The 15,668-nt window shown below is 39.2% G+C and overlaps 2 protein-coding genes across 2 annotated transcripts; both read left to right on the forward strand.

The window, feature by feature from the left end:
* The first annotated feature begins 391 nt into the window (after nucleotides 1–391).
* On the forward strand, nucleotides 392–1,795 carry LOC143886085 (uncharacterized). Its single transcript, XM_077390061.1, has one exon. The coding sequence runs from the start codon at nucleotides 392–394 to the stop codon at nucleotides 1,793–1,795; it is 1,404 nt and encodes a 467-aa protein (XP_077246176.1).
* Nucleotides 1,796–5,497: 3,702 nt separating this feature from the next.
* On the forward strand, nucleotides 5,498–11,393 carry LOC143886815 (transcription factor bHLH115-like). Its single transcript, XM_077390950.1, has 5 exons — nucleotides 5,498–5,821; nucleotides 6,103–6,165; nucleotides 9,001–9,078; nucleotides 9,669–9,828; nucleotides 10,882–11,393. The coding sequence occupies exons 1-5, from the start codon at nucleotides 5,715–5,717 to the stop codon at nucleotides 11,158–11,160; spliced, it is 687 nt and encodes a 228-aa protein (XP_077247065.1). The 5' UTR covers nucleotides 5,498–5,714; the 3' UTR covers nucleotides 11,161–11,393.
* The last annotated feature ends 4,275 nt before the right edge of the window (nucleotides 11,394–15,668 follow it).

Below are 15,668 nucleotides of genomic sequence, written 5' to 3' on the forward strand. Positions count from 1 at the left end.
TGGATCCAACTTGATTATATATTGCCGAACTATGCAGGTCTGAAATTGACTTAAATGAAACATTGGCAAGTGATTTGTATGGCAACCATGTTAGTGGAGGTATAGATGACTTCCAAAATGTGGGAGATCTTGAAGTAGACTTCAGTAATGTTTTTTAAGACGATTTCTGTGTGAGGGGTTTAGATTTAGAAGAAGAAAGAAATGATGATGATAATGACGATGGTAGTGATGATGATGATGATGAGGAGGAGGAGGAGGAGGATGATGATGACGATTATGGAAATATCGGTGTTAGTCCATGCGCTCAGCCTTTCAGTGCGGATTCTCCTATTAGAGGGGGTTCTCCTATCAGAGAGGGATCTCACCGGTTCCGACTGACAGTAGTCGGCCAATGAAAGCAGATGGGATGTTTGTTGGGGCCCATGATGTAGATACTAATAATCTTCAGTTTGAGCAGTTAACGGCTGGGGCAATATTTTCTAATATGCAACACTTTAAAAATGTTGTCAAAGAGTACGCTATTCGGCAGAGGTTTATGTTCGTGAGGTCAAAGTCAACACTGAAGAAGTATGCCGTTCGATGCAAGGTAGAGGGTTGCAAATGGCGTATAACGGGTACTAATCATATGACCTGTGTGTTAGTGAAGTCGTTTGTCCCCGACCATATGTGTAGAACTAAATTAAGGGGCAATGATCACCCTCTTGTCACAGCAGCTTGGGTTGCTCAGACATGTTTACGCTTATTTGCTTGCCCAGATGATGTGAGGACGAGGATCATACGAGAATATATCAAGATGCATTGGGGTATAATTATAAGCTATTGGAAAGCGTACAACGCGATGAACATCATACTTGAAATTAAGTGTGGGAATGTGGAGGTCTCTTATCGAATATTGCCTGCACTTACAGTTCAGATGATGAGAAGAAATCCCGGCAGCTATATGCGTGTTTTCAGAGCCAGAGATTTACGACCTAGGGGAGATGATAGATTTGTTCGCTTATTTTGGACATTTGGTCCCAGCATACGGTCTTTTCATCGAACACTCAGGCCTATAATTTTGGTTGATGGGACATATCTGCGAGGGAAGTATCTAGGAATCTTATTGATTGCAATCGGGGTCGATGGTAACAACGGTTTATATCCATTAGCATTTGGGGTTGGTGAGACGGAGAACGAAGATAGTTGGAGGTGGTTTTTTATGTTGCTGAGGCAGTACGTATTGACAGTAGAGATGAACATATTCACCATATGCTCCGATCGACAGAAGGGGTTGTTGCAGGCAGTGCCTAATATATTTTCCAATTCTCATCATAGTTATTGCATGCGTTTCAATGCTGTCCTGAAGGATGCGAGAAGATTGCCGATTGCATCATTGGTAGAGCACACTAGACATCAGACTACAGACTTCATTCAAAAGCGTCAGAAATTGGGTCATAGTTGGCAAACAAAGTTGACTCATTACGCAGAAGAACGTATAACATTAGCGAGGGAAGAGAGCCGCCAGTATACAGCTTATCGAGTTGGGGTTCATGAATATGAAGTACGGTCGTTTGAACATACAGATGACGTAAACTTGGAGCTTCGCACATGCAGTTGGCTTGCATTCCAAACATTTGGACTCCCGTGTGGACATGCCATGACAGCCATTGGCATCACAGATTTTGATGCATATGATAATATTACGGCCGATTACAAAGCGACCACCGGGAACGCCGTGTACGAGAAGAACTGCTCGCGAATTGAAAGGTGGATTACATTACAAATGCACCCAATGTCAACAACTTGGCCACAATAGAAGAAGTTGCAAAGAACCACCCGTGGTAAGACAACAAGTTGACCAAACTGCTATTGGGCCTTCTGCACCCATACTCAGTAGGTCGGGCGTACCTTGCCAAGCTCCCTTCTTTGTGTAAGGGTGTAATTGAATTTTTTTGAATATTCTCAGATATTGTGATGACTTCTTTTTGTTATTTTGTAAAGAATGGTTGTAATTGGAACATCAATACATAAACAATTTTTTTGGATATAGATATGCTATTTTTTCTCTATTTAGTTCTCGCTCTCCTACATCTAGACCATGAAAAGGGACTTATCAACAGTCAGAATTGGATTACCAGCACAAACAATAGGATTATCAACCAATTTCCTAGGTTGATAAAGCTACTTGATGTTGGAATTCAGGTTATCAACTCCCTCCAAATAGGTCATCAACCAATCGGAAGTGAGGTTATCAACATACAAAATGGGATCATCTACCCATTCCCTTGGTTGATAAAGGTACTTGAATGTTGGAATTCAGGTTATCGACTCACCCAAAATAGGTCAGCAACCAATCGGAAGTGAGGTTATCAACACACAAAATTGGATCATCAACCCATTCCCTTGGTTGATAAAGCTACTGGAATTCAAAATCCAGGTTATCGACTCCCCCAAAATAGGTCATCAACCAATCGGAAGTTAGGTTATCAACACACAAAATTGGATCATCAACCCATTCCCTTGGTTGATAAAGCTACTGGAATTCAAAATTCAGGTTATCGACTCCCCCAAAATAGGTCATCAACCAATCGGAAGTGAGGTTATCAACACACAAAACTGGATCATCAACCCATTCCCTTGGTTGATAAAGCTACTGGAATTCAAATTCCAGGTTATCGACTCCCCCAAAATAGGTCATCAACCAATCTGAAGTGAGGTTATCTACACACAAAATTGGATCATCAACCCATTCCCTTGGTCGATAAAGCTACTGGAATTCAAAACCCAGGTTATCGACTCCCTCAAAACGAGGTTACCAACATTCGAAAGTGGGTGATCGACCGAAAAAAGGTTACCAACCATTTTTCAGGGGAGTAAAACTGCTGGAATTGAAATTTAGACTTACTAATCTCCCATTGTTTTGGGTGATTGACCTTGGAAAGTGGGTTACCAACCCAAAAAAGGGTCACAAACCATTTTCCAGGGAAGATAAAGGTTCTGGAATCAAAATTTAGGCTTACCAACGTCCCAAAAAAAGGGTCACCAACCATTTTTCATGGGAGATAAAGATTCTGGAATCTAAATTTAGGCTTACCAATCTTCATTTTTTTGGGTGATTGACCTTCGAATGTGGGTTACCAACCCAAAAAAGGGTCAACAACCATTTTTCAGGAGAGATAAAGGTTCTGCTCTTAGAAACACAACATAAGACCATAGAAAGCTGTGTACTTAACCTGTAAAAATACATATTTCAACTTCAAACACACATCATATTCTGTTTTGAAGCCCATGCCAGAAAAAATGAATGCCTCGCCAGAAAAATGAAGCCTTCGCCGGAAAAATGAAGCCGTCGTCGGAATACATTTGATAACGGAGGAGAGAAGTTCGGAATAGTGCAGGAAACCGCCCCACTCCAGAGAAAAATGAGAGATCTTCACGCCGGTCACACCTCACGCCGGAGAAGATGGGTTTCAGGTGGTTAAAATGAAAATGGAGAGAGTAAAAGTAAAAAAGAAGAAGCCTCTGTACAGTTAAAAACGAAGAGAAGTAAAAACAATTGATTTTTCTTCCTGAATGGTATTTATGTAAAAGGCCATGTCAAAAAAAGTAAAATGACCTCCGTTCACAAACTTTCAAAAGGGTGTCACCCATTCGCTATTTTGGCATTTTTGTGTCACCAGTTGACAATTCTTCCTCAACATAAAGAAAATTGAAGGTATGTTGATGTTATCTTCCACCTTACAGATTCTCCGCATACTGAAAACTCTTATCACTCAATATCTGATAAAACAAATGCAAGCCACTCACTTCTCTATCACCATGTTATCATCTCTACTGTTTTGGGCTCACACCGTATAAAATCTCTGAAACCAAAACCCCACATGCCGTACCTTTTTTAAAAGAAAACACGATAGGTCAATGTTGATGTGTTTGAACATTCATCTGTGTGGCCGTGTCGGCCTTAAATGCCCTACTGGGCTTACCCACTTTTCTACTTCTTTTCATTGACAAGAAAAAGTAGGGTAATTATCTTTGCTGTGGTGGCCCACAAGATGAATGGCTAAGATCATATCTACATCATGTGGGCCAGTTGAGATCTGATCCAAGGATGATCCTAACGGTTTGATAACAAAATGTTGCTTCACATTTGATTCTTCCGAGCCTTGATTTAGTTTATAAGATCTCCTCTATGTATGATAGTATTAGGTCATATTGTAGGAGATGTGAAAGTTAACCAAATCAATGGCCTGGATCATCATATCATGAATGTAATCATGTGACATTAACATGATCCAAACCATTCATTTGGTTTGGCTCTTACGATTAAAAGGTTTGGAACGTACAAATGACTTGATTTTCATACCATGCCATCTAAGAGTGGGGCCCAATGATAAAGTATTCAAATCATTTTGACAACTTATAGGTAGGCCCATGTCAAGATTATAAGAAATTTTTATCAAGGTTTCGCAGAAAGCCACTTCGTGGCCCACTTTTGCAGGAGAGAACAGCCACACAGGCTCACTTTTTAGCGGGTTTGTCTTATTCATTTTAGTCATCTGAGTTGGCTGTTCTCTCTTGCAAAAGTGAGGCAGGGAATGGCTTTCCGTGAAGCTGGGATTTGCTAAGGTGCTGTAAAAGGTAATTTTACAGCGAGCAGGTGTAATTTCATATTTGTAAAATGGGATTTGCTAAGGACCATCGCAGAAGGCATTTTAGGTAACGGCTGTTGCACGAAAGCGCAGCCACATAGGATGAATGAAATGAATAAGACAAAATCTGTTGAAAAGTGAGACTATGTGGTTGCTCATGCAACACAGCCAGGCCCGCGAAATGCCTTTTAGGATGCTCCCTAGCAAATCCCTTCTAAAATTCTCAAAACATTCTCAAAACAGCTGTAAAATTACCTTTTATAGGAGATTTATACGCCCTTATTTTTAAAAAAGTACAGTACGGACAACATTATAGGATGATCCAAATCGTCCATATGATGACGGGCCCAGCGTAAATAGGTTATGCCCAAAAAATCATTTCTGTAAGATGATCCTAGCCCTCCGATCTATTGAGGAACCGCATATTATGGAAACCTCTATAGATCATATAGCTAGGAAGGATCTTCCTATGGAAATGATTTTTGGGGCACGATCTATTTACACTGTGGCCCATCACATGGACGGTTTGGATCATCCTATAGTATGGTCCGTACAGTACTTTTTGCAAAATACGGGATCATAAGGGCTTACACCATATAAAACAAATTGCAGGGGAAGATAAGTTATTTAAAGTTTGGGATTTGCTAGGTACCATCACAGAAGGTATTTCACAGCTTGGCTGTTGCAAGTGAAAGCAGCTGAATAAATAAATAAGACAAAATCTGAGCCTTTGTGGCTGCTCTTAACCACGAAATGCCTTCTGAGCTGGTCGCTAGCAAACTAGTAAATTTGTTTTCTTCAATTCCTCAATGGGTCCCATCGTTCAATGATATTTTCACCCCCACGTGCGATGAATCTCCTCTCTATCTTTTTACATAATATTTTCAAACCCTAGATGCGAACTCTTTCTTCATCTGCAATCCCTACAATTTTTTTTCTTCCCAATCTCTGGAAGATTAGGGAAAATCAAATCCGTGCTAATTAGCGAGGGGATTTTTCTTTATTCCGTCCTTATTTCCCCAAATTAGGGCAAAAGGATTTCCCCAAATTAGGGCAAAAAGCAGGGTAGGAGAGTTTCGTTTCGGAATGGGATCGAATTCGATCTCTGATTTCGATTGGATCAACGATGTTGGAGGCTCAGACGGAGATTTCCGCTTTATTCTTGATGGTTTCAATGATCTGCCTAGTGCCTGGTACGATAATCTCTCTTTTGATTTACCTTTCTTGTTTTTGGGATACATTAGATTGTAAAATCCTTGATTTTACAAGGTAAAACCTTGATTTTATAAGCTAAAACTTGAATTTTAAGAACCTGGATAGTAAAATCAAAGTTCTAGCTTACAAAATCCATGTTTTAGATTATAAAATTATGGTTTTAGCTTGTAAAATTCATGATTTTACAATCCTGGATTATAAAAGCTTGCTGTATTGGATTCTGATCACCTTTTATTCGTCTAATTGTCGATTTTTGCAGTTTGGAGATTGATGATCCATTAAAAGATGTCTGTGGTCTTGAGCAGACTTGTTCTAGGAAAAGGTGATTTTTTTTTTCTTGTCTTGCTGTGGAAACTTCTAAGATTTTGTAAGAAGGTGATTTAGAATGTTGAAGCGTTTTCACTGAGAATTTGTAGGCATATTCATTTGAATTGAACTCAAACTCAAACTCAAAGTTTCCCTATTTTGGCATGAACACATGTTATGTTTATTTCCAGGTTTTGGGCTTGTGGTGAAGTTAGTTTTTCTTTTTTCTTTTTTTCCCTAAAGTATGGAACTGGGGACGACCTATGTAGATGAACTGAATAATTTGATATATGACCCATCTAAAGAGAAGGATAGATTTTTTAGCTCATGGAAGTCCTGAGTCTTCTGATTCACTTGTCATGGTGATTTTCCCTTTGTTGTGGTGTTTTGCTTGTAACATGGTTATCTAGTAGGGAGAAGATTAGGTTTTGGTTGGATGAGTGGTGTGCGAATAGCTCTCTAAAAGAGGATTTCCCGATGCTTTTTGTTAAAGTATAAAAGATAAATAACGCCTTTCTCCAACAACTTAAGCTTTTGGAGAAGTTGGTAAGTTAACATGATATCAGAGCCGAAGTTCTCGAGTTCAAACCTCCCGGATAGCAAAAATCCACATGGGATGGTTGGCCCAAAGTGGGACCACATGTGCCACGTGTTTGACAAGTGGGCCACATGTGCGGGGGAGTGTTAAAGTATAAAAGATAAATAACGCCTTTCTCCAACAGGTTAAGCTTTTGGAGAAGTTGGTAAGTTAACACTTTTCAATGCAGCTTCTGAAAAAGGGATTAGTGCGGCTAATTCCTTTTGCAGACAAAGTGAAGCAACGAGTTTTGAAGGAAATTTTCGGTTGGGAGGTTGACATGGCGGCGGCTTTCCTGCTAGGAAATAACTTGGTTTAAATGAAGAGGCATGGTTATGATAAAAGGGTCTGAAGATGGTCTTCAGGTCAAATTGGATTTTTGAAGCTAAACTTCGATGTTTCAAACCTTGGCAATCTTGGTCTGATTGCCATCTGGGGTCTCCTTAGGAGCTATGAGGGAGAGGTGAAACGAGCTTTCTCGGGGCCTATTGGGGAGAAGGATTATAATGAGGCAGAGGTCCAAGGGCTGCTTCATGGGATCCATCTCGTAGACAAGATTCAGTTAGACCACCTCATCATTGAGGGTGACTCCCTCACTGTTGTCAGGTAGGAGAGAGATGGGGCTTGCTATCCAAGGAGGTTTGTAGATGTTATAGAGGAAATCCTTGATGCGTTTGATGGCCCCACCATGGAGATACGACATGTCCGTTGTTCTACTAACATTGATGCCAATCTTTATATTCTGTTAACTTTCTACCTTAAAGTTTAATTCTCCACGATATTCCTACGTGAAAAGTGATTTGTCAGAGCATATCCTTCAAATTGTTTTCATAGTATATAAGACTTGAAGCAAAGCAGAGAGAGAACATTGAGGAAGGATACCGTGAGAGTCTTTCCTTTATCCGTCTCGGCTGGGTGCATGAGTTTTCCCTAGGCATTTTAATGATTGCCTGCTGTAACCCTCTTGGCATAGGCCCCGGACTATCTTCTTGTAGACTGCTAATGTTCCATGTGACAGCAATTGAAAGCAAACATCATGTCCTGTCGCCGTGTTAGATAGTAAAATACTAGTTCTCGGGAGCAGGAACCAACCGACAAGCATCATGCTTCGAAACTTGTCGAAATATCATTAAGGGCACATTTGGCTACCGTGAAATTTTTTTCATGATAAACTGGTGCCTCCAAGTGGTGAGAGGGAGTGGGGCGGGTGAAGTGGCTAAAAATCAGGAAATAAAAACAGGAAACTAGGTCTCTAAGTAGTGAGAAAGGGCTAAAAAATCAGGAAACAAAAAACTCTACTCAATATCCGATCGATTGTTTACTGATTTTTTCCCGCTTCCCGTCACTGGAGACATTAGTTTCCTGTTTTTTGTTTTCTGATTTTTAGCCACTTCCACCCTCATCTCCACTTGGAGACCCCCGATTTATCATGAAAAAAAAAAATTTTTATGGTAGGCAAACGTGCCCTAAAGTCAACATTTTGAATCACCCAACACATCATGGCCAATTGTACTTCTCTTTCTATGCTGTGCCTTCATACGCTCTGTTTGCTACATATGATTATTTAGATTTGACATCCATATTGCGTGCTAATCAAATACAAGCATTTGAGTTCACATGATGATGCATTAAAAGTTTTGTAATCATATTTTTACCATGCATCTGGATATGAATGTAAAATGTTAAATGAAGAGGTGTTTTTGCATGTTAGTGTGTGGAGAGACGGAGCATCAAAGATATCATAATATAGCTGGCCTTTTGCTTGTGTGTAGGGGTGTAAACGAGCCGAGCCGAGCCGAGCTTGGCCAGGCTCGGCTCGGCTCGTTAAGCTCAAAAGCTCGGCTCGGGCTCGAACAAGGCTCGGCTCGGCTCGGTCAGGCTCGGCCAGGCTCGCGAGCCTTATCGAGCTCGAATTATATTAATTTTACACCCCTCATCTTCCCTGGACAGCCCTATCTAGTGTTTTTTTACTACTCTTTTTACACTAGGGGGGTGGTCCAAGTAACAAATGGGGTTCCAAAAAAGAAGTGACATATTTTGCCTCCCCCTTTCACTCCCTAAACAACCCTTTTAGTGTATATATTAATATATAATATATATATTTAAATACATTAAATTCTTAACGAGCCTTAACGAGCCGAGCCGAGCCTGGCCTAACTCGGGCTCGGCTCGTTAAGGATTCGAGCCGAGCTGGAGCGAGCTTCCGAGCCCGAGCCAAAATTGACACCCTTACTTGTGTGCTTAACTAACATTCTTTGGTTGATATTTTTGCAGGGCGGGAGATGAATCACTCACAGGACCAAAGTCTAAAGCTTGTCGTGAGAAAATGCGGAGGGAAAAATTGAACGACAGGCACTCTCTCTCTCTCTCTCTCCATTTCCACTTTTTAATTAGCTGTTAAAGACTGCAATTCTCAAAAAGCTATCAACACCCAATCAGAAAAGGCTTTAATAAAATTTAGGATTGTCATTATCAACACAAGGGAGTGCGGTTATCACTTCCCAATATTTTATAGGTATACAAACACATCTATGATTCCATATGGACATATGAGATGGAGGAGATATTGTTGGTTGGTATTACCTTTTGTTAACTTACCAACTTCCCCAAAAGCTTAAGCTGTTAGAGAAAGGCGTTATTTATCTTTTATACTTTAACACTCCCCCGCACGTGTGGCCCACTTGGCAAATGTGGCCCCACTTTGGGTTGACCATCGCATGTGGATTTTTGCTATCTGGGAGGTTTGAAACCCAAGACCTTTGGCTCTGATACCATGTTAACTTACCAACTTCTCCAAAAGCTTAAACTGTTAGAGAAAGGCGTTTTTTATCTTTTATTCTTTAACAGCTTTTCTCCAAGTTTTTTGCATCAGTTTCTTGACCTTTTTTTTTTTTTTGAACACGGAGTTTCTTGAATAGTTGCATGTTTGATTTATCTTTTAGGTTCATGGAATTGGGTTCCGTCCTCGAACCTGGGAGACCTAAAACTGACAAAGCTATGATTTTAAGTGATGCCGCTCGTGTGTTGGTACAGTTGAGAAGTGAGGCACAACAACTGAAGGAAGCAAATGAAAAGTTTCAGGAGACAATTAAAGATCTGAAGGTCTGTTCTCTCCTATTATGTTCTTTGAAGCTATGGAAATTGACCAAATTATGTGTAGTTGATACTTCTGGCTTCCAAATAACCAGACCTGCAACCCCGTAAAAATTGAAAAGATATGATGCTCAGATTACAATACATTAGCTGATAACTGATTTTGGGGATACCATTCCATTAAGGAAAAAGTTTATAGGTATTTTATCATTGTAATTGGCAAGTATAAATAACTATTGGTCTTCTTTTCTCAGAGTTGAATACTCATCCCCATTTACTCAGTCATTAGTGAAAGGTGGTCGTCGGTTATGTTATTAGCAATATATTTCTGCTTTTCTCTTTTCTGTCAAACAAAAACCCTTTTTCTCTGGTAAAAAAAAACCCTTTTTCTCCTACCTCTTTTTGGCCTTTTCTGTCTACTATTGGGTGTTGGCTTTTTCTCTCCCTCGTGTGAGCAGACGAGTTGGGTGGGACACCAGAGACAGCTCTCTTTAGCCCTAAATCTTTATTAGTAAATACAGTTTCTTTTACATTTTGATATTATGTTGTTTATCAAAACATTTGCCCCTTCTTTCCCATTATTGGCGTTTCTTTTTATTTCCCTTTTCTCCATTTCTGGATTTAAAAGGAAATGCTCTGATGATGATCACTAACTTTACCAGGAGAAATTATATTAACGAATAGAGTTTCTTTCATAAGGATGTGTTTGATTTCTTATATAGCTAGCTACTAGTCACTAACTGCCTGTGATGAAATAGTAGTGCACACATGATTTAGATCCACTGAAACCAAAATTCCCGTTTTCCTTTTCTGCTTTTAATTTTTAGCCCCCACTACATTTTAACTTAAATATTGTTTTTGTCTGTCAGTGGGTCTTCTTGGAGAGTTTCTGATTGCAATTCCTTGGTATCCCGACCTTCCGAATTTTTTCCCTGAATCAAGTTATTTTCCTCTTCCCATTGATTTCTCAATATCCAATGGACTCTTTGAAAGTCGGGACATCTTACAGTTCCAAAACATTGTTTTTCTTGTGTTCATGTGCATTTATTTCGATATTACTAGGCCGAGAAAAATGAGCTGCGAGATGAGAAGACGAAGCTGAAGGCAGATAAGGAGAGGTTGGAGCAGCAGGTCAGAGCGATGAGCATGCCTATGCCGCAGCCTGGATTCATGCCCCCCATGACTGCATTCCATGCGGCCTTTGCCGCACAAGCTCAAGCTTCTGCAAACAAAACAGCAGCACCCTTCCCAGGATACCCCGGCATGGCCATGTGGCAATGGATGCCTCCTGCAGTTGTAGACACCTCTCAAGACCACAAGTTGCGGCCTCCTGTTGCTTAAGCGCGGCGGAAAATGCTATTCAAAAACTCTCTCTCGGTATTTCTTAAATTCTGGTAATCAACTTCTTGTTGCTAACTTCTGCTTGGAATAATTTGATTATTTGATTCTGTTATATATATAGGCTGTGAGAACCCTGCTCTGTCTCAGCCCTTTTGGTTAAAACATGTAACCTTACTTTGGACAGAGACTTTGCGTTCTATAGCTCTTAATCTTATCTAGCATTTATTGTGAAATGACTGTCCCCTCTTCATTTAAAAAAATTTCTATTCAGCTACAAAAGGCTATTATAATTCTCCATAAAGCTATCAACAGCCAATCAAGAAGTGTTTAACAGAATAACGAGTGTCATTATCAAAACAAGGGATCACAAAAATTAAAACAGGGTTGTCATGAGAGCAACTGTCAACATCTGGAGGTTTTTATTTAGCTGCTACCTTCAACTTAGTAATGCTAACTTAGGAATGCTGTTTTAGCAGAATTCTAAAATGGCTACTGATATTGACACTACTACCATGTTTTAATAATTGCACTAACTCATCTTTTCTGTTTTAAAAGCATTAGAATGCATCTTCTGAAAGCATTCATTTGCAAGGTCCTATCATAGATAGGGTGTGTACCAAAAATCAGCTCCATTGAATCATCCTAACCCCTCCAAAAGTGGAGGGCAAAAATGGGCAGATTTGTGGTCTGTCCATTTTGCCCTCCACAAATGGATGGGTTAGGATTATCCTATGGAGCTGATTTTTGGTACACACCCCATCTATGTAAGGGCTTTTCAAATGAATGCTTTGGATCACCCTAACAAAGTGGGCCCACATGTGATTGGGCACTTGAGCATACCATAAGCTTCGTACTCTCGAGCGTACAATCATTTTCCTGATGTTGATATACTATAATTCTAAATTTTTTTGGCTGATTAATACAGAAAACCAATCATCACCGTCAATTTCCATCATTGGTGATGGTCACCAGTAATCACCGACAATGCGAAGTTTGAATTATTATTTTTATCGGCCAATAATCAATGATAAAAAATATATCAGCCGATATATCAGATTAATCACATATATTGGTCTATAAAACCTTATGATTATCGTTACCGAAGTAACTGAAATATCAGTCGATACTCAGAAAGTGCAATGAAGAAGTTAAAACTTTGCGCATTGGTGGCAGTTCTCACAGCAATCCACATTCAAAAAAGGTAAACTTAGAGCTTAGCAATCCACATTCAAAGACGTTGATCTAATACATGGCATTCCACAAATGAAATAGATAGTGGGGCCAAAACCAATCCACTTAGAAACGAAGAGTATCTCAGAAGAGGAAGAATACTACATCATCAAAACGAAGAGTCCAATATCATTGCAGCTTCCTCTTTTGATTCAAACAAAAACAATATTTCATTTTCTGATAAAATACATGGGCATGCCAATAGGGGAAGATTCCAAATTCTATTAGCCCATAACCATATATCTTGGAGGGTCCCCGATTTGTGCCTTTTTTTCCCCACTAGACAACTTCCCAGGGATTGTAGCCTTGAAGATATTTCCCTTTCATGAGATGGATAGTGCCGGGTTACCTTCTTCAGGGAGTACTGAGATTGTACCGGAATCAGGCCATCTGTCATCTTTAATACTAATCGCGATCTGATTTCCGTTTATTTTCTTTTCCTATCTGGGGGTCAGCAGTATTTTTGAAAAATACTGGTTTCATCACATGGACGGTTTGGATCAGCCTATGATATGGTCCCTACAGTAATTTTTGAAAAATACGGGACTATAAGGTCTTACACCGTATAAAATCTCTGAATATAGAAGCACGAATTATATAGATCAGGTTCCAAAAAAAATGAATGGCTTAGATTCCCCGATAATGTATAATGTAGGCTCAGCAGTATTTTTTTGACATGCACGCCATCCCCGTATGAAAACACAGTTGATATCCCCGCTATTTTAATAATGGCACTAGTCTCTCTGTTTTATACTTTTCTGACTGGAGGTTGAGTACTGTACCAACCATTAAAAGCTAATTAAAAAGGTGTAAAACAAAGTTAGTGCCATTATCAACATGTGGTGTTGCCGACACCGAAATGTCACTTTTCCGAAACAGTATTTTATTTCAGCCGAAATTTCGGAATTTCAGGCGAAATTTTGTTTTTTCCGAAATTTCAACCAAAAAATCTGTTTTTTTTTTTTTTTTAATATTTGACCGAAATTTAATTTTGAATAAAATAGGCGTCTTTTTTTTGTTTTTGTTCCGGATTTCAACCGAAATTTTGAAATTTCATGGGTCCTAAACGGTACCGAAACTGAAATTTTAAACCATGGTTGCGTCTAGAACATAGTAGACCCCACATATGATTTTCATCATAACTTCTACCTTGTGGGCCCAACATTGAAAGTGGGTGCAGAGAGGTAAAATTGACCGTTGGATTTTCAAGCCTTGAACTAGGGTGTAAGATCTCTGTCCTAACAATCAAAATCAGGCTACTGGGGACCTCCTCGATAAACGGCCAGGATCACTACAAACATGTCCACCATATACAGTGGGTCCACGAATGAAAATATGAAGAAAAGTAAAAAAAAGGCTCCACCAGGCACGTGCAAATAACAAACTACCACAATCATAGCACGTGCGGATTTGCTTGATATAAAAGAGCGCGAATTCTAACACCCCTCCTAAAACAAATCAAACCTCTCTCTCTCTCTCTCTCTCTCTCTCTCTCTCTCTCTGCAACAATCAAACGAGGAGAAGAGATTTTTTGGTAATTCTTTTGACTTTTTTATTTATTTTCTAGCGAGATATTCTTGATTATTTTCTTTTGATGGTATTACCAATAAATCAAAATCAGCTCATCTTTCTGAGGTTTTATTAGGGTTTTTAGCAAGAAATTCTTAGCTTCGTTAATTCTTTTGACTATAAGAAACAATCGAAACTGATTTTTTGAGATTTTAACAAGTTTCTAGCTAGAAATTTGATTTAATTTCTGACATTTGATATTTTTTTATTTGACTGTAACTTCTCAAGATCGAGGAAAGATCACGATCTTCCTTTAGGTTTAATCAAGAATAGATCGGTTATTTCTTTTCTTGAATAGATCTGTTTAAGCAGTCATTGGAGTAAAACGATTTTGTTCTAGATCAACTCATCTTTACTAGGTTTCAATTAAGCTCCCAGTCAGTAAAAATCCACGTAAGAAAGTCTAGAAAACCGAAAGATCATGACCTAATTCTCAGAGGCTGATCCTATCTTCAACCAAAAGAATAGAATTACAGATCGTTCATAAAAAAAAAAAGAATTCAGTTTGATACTAGGTCTAGAGCTTTCAGATCTCTGAGATTTCATCAGATGTACTAAATTCAAGCAATTTAAAATTTTCTATCTGTTTCTTTTTCAGTTTTTAACGAGATCCAGACTCCAGAGCTTTTAGATCTCTGAGATTTCAGCTATATTGTACTAAATTCAAGCAAATAAGTGTAAGTCCATCCGATCTTGAAATTTTCTTTATGTTCTTTTTTCAGTTTGAAAATGAGATCCAGATCTTTTAGATTTATGAGATTTTGATGGATGTCTTCTTTTTGTAGCATTTCTTGTGAAAAAATCCATAGAGAGATGGATCAATTGAGTCCAATTTGGGCTGTGAAGACGATCCTGGTGGTGATAATCATGTCGGTTTTGTTTCGATGTGTCTCGGCATCGAATCACACCATTGGTTGGGATTTATCGTCCGATTTGCAGGGCTGGAGCTCGAAGACGACGTTTTACGTGGGAGATAACCTAGGTATTTTACGAATTAACAAGATCGGCTCATATTAGCAATTTTCCTCTGGTTTTGCTAGAATGCGCTGATTTTTATTTTTTTTTCCAGAGTTTAACGGAAGCCATCCTATGATCCGAGCCGTGATCTGTTCCATGGAATATCAGAGATCAACGGCTCGGATCGGTTGTCTTCTGTTTTACGCGGGAATTTCATCCCGATACGATTACGTTATTCTCACGTAGGAAAAGGATATTGATATCAGCAAGACCATTTCTAATATTTACACTAACACATCTTGTCTTTTGTTATGGTTGTGCTGATATCATTTTCCCTTTGGAAAATTTAGATTTTTCGTAATTCTCCAAAGAGTCCCTGTAAATGACAGAAATACCCGCATTTGCTTCAGAACCCATGAATTTTCAATTTGGTGAGAAATGTGGTAAAAATGAAATAAAATATAAAGGATCTGGTAAGCAATTTCGCGTCTGACTTTCGCAGGAGATAACATCCACACAGGATAACCTTTTGACTTATTTTGTCTTGTTCATTTAATTAATCTGATGTGGCTATTTTATTTTGTTTCAGTATTCGTGTACAACCCAACCCATGATGTATTGGAAGTGAACCGAGATGCGTATGACACGTGTAGCATGAGGAGCCCGATCAGGACGTACAACGACGGGGAGACAGTGGTCCCACTAAAGACAGCTGGCACCAGATACTTCATGTGCGGGACACGTGGACATTG

This window comes from Tasmannia lanceolata, unplaced genomic scaffold (assembly GCF_043159265.1).
Source record: "Tasmannia lanceolata isolate RefF3 unplaced genomic scaffold, GAP_Taslan_0.1 ptg000011l, whole genome shotgun sequence".
In the NCBI taxonomy this organism is placed as follows: Eukaryota; Viridiplantae; Streptophyta; class Magnoliopsida; order Canellales; family Winteraceae; genus Tasmannia; species Tasmannia lanceolata.

What these genes read in the sequence shown, in the direction of transcription:
- LOC143886085 (XM_077390061.1), top strand. Translation starts at nt 392, where the DNA reads ATGAAAGCAGATGGGATGTTTGTTGGGGCCCATGATGTAGATACTAAT.
- LOC143886815 (XM_077390950.1), top strand. Translation starts at nt 5,715, where the DNA reads ATGGGATCGAATTCGATCTCTGATTTCGATTGGATCAACGATGTTGGA. An exon ending in CAGACTTGTTCTAGGAAAAG is followed by an intron (nt 6,166 to 9,000) that starts GTGATTTTTTTT and finishes ATATTTTTGCAG; the next exon opens with GGCGGGAGATGAATCACTCA. An exon ending in AGGGAAAAATTGAACGACAG is followed by an intron (nt 9,079 to 9,668) that starts GCACTCTCTCTC and finishes TTTATCTTTTAG; the next exon opens with GTTCATGGAATTGGGTTCCG.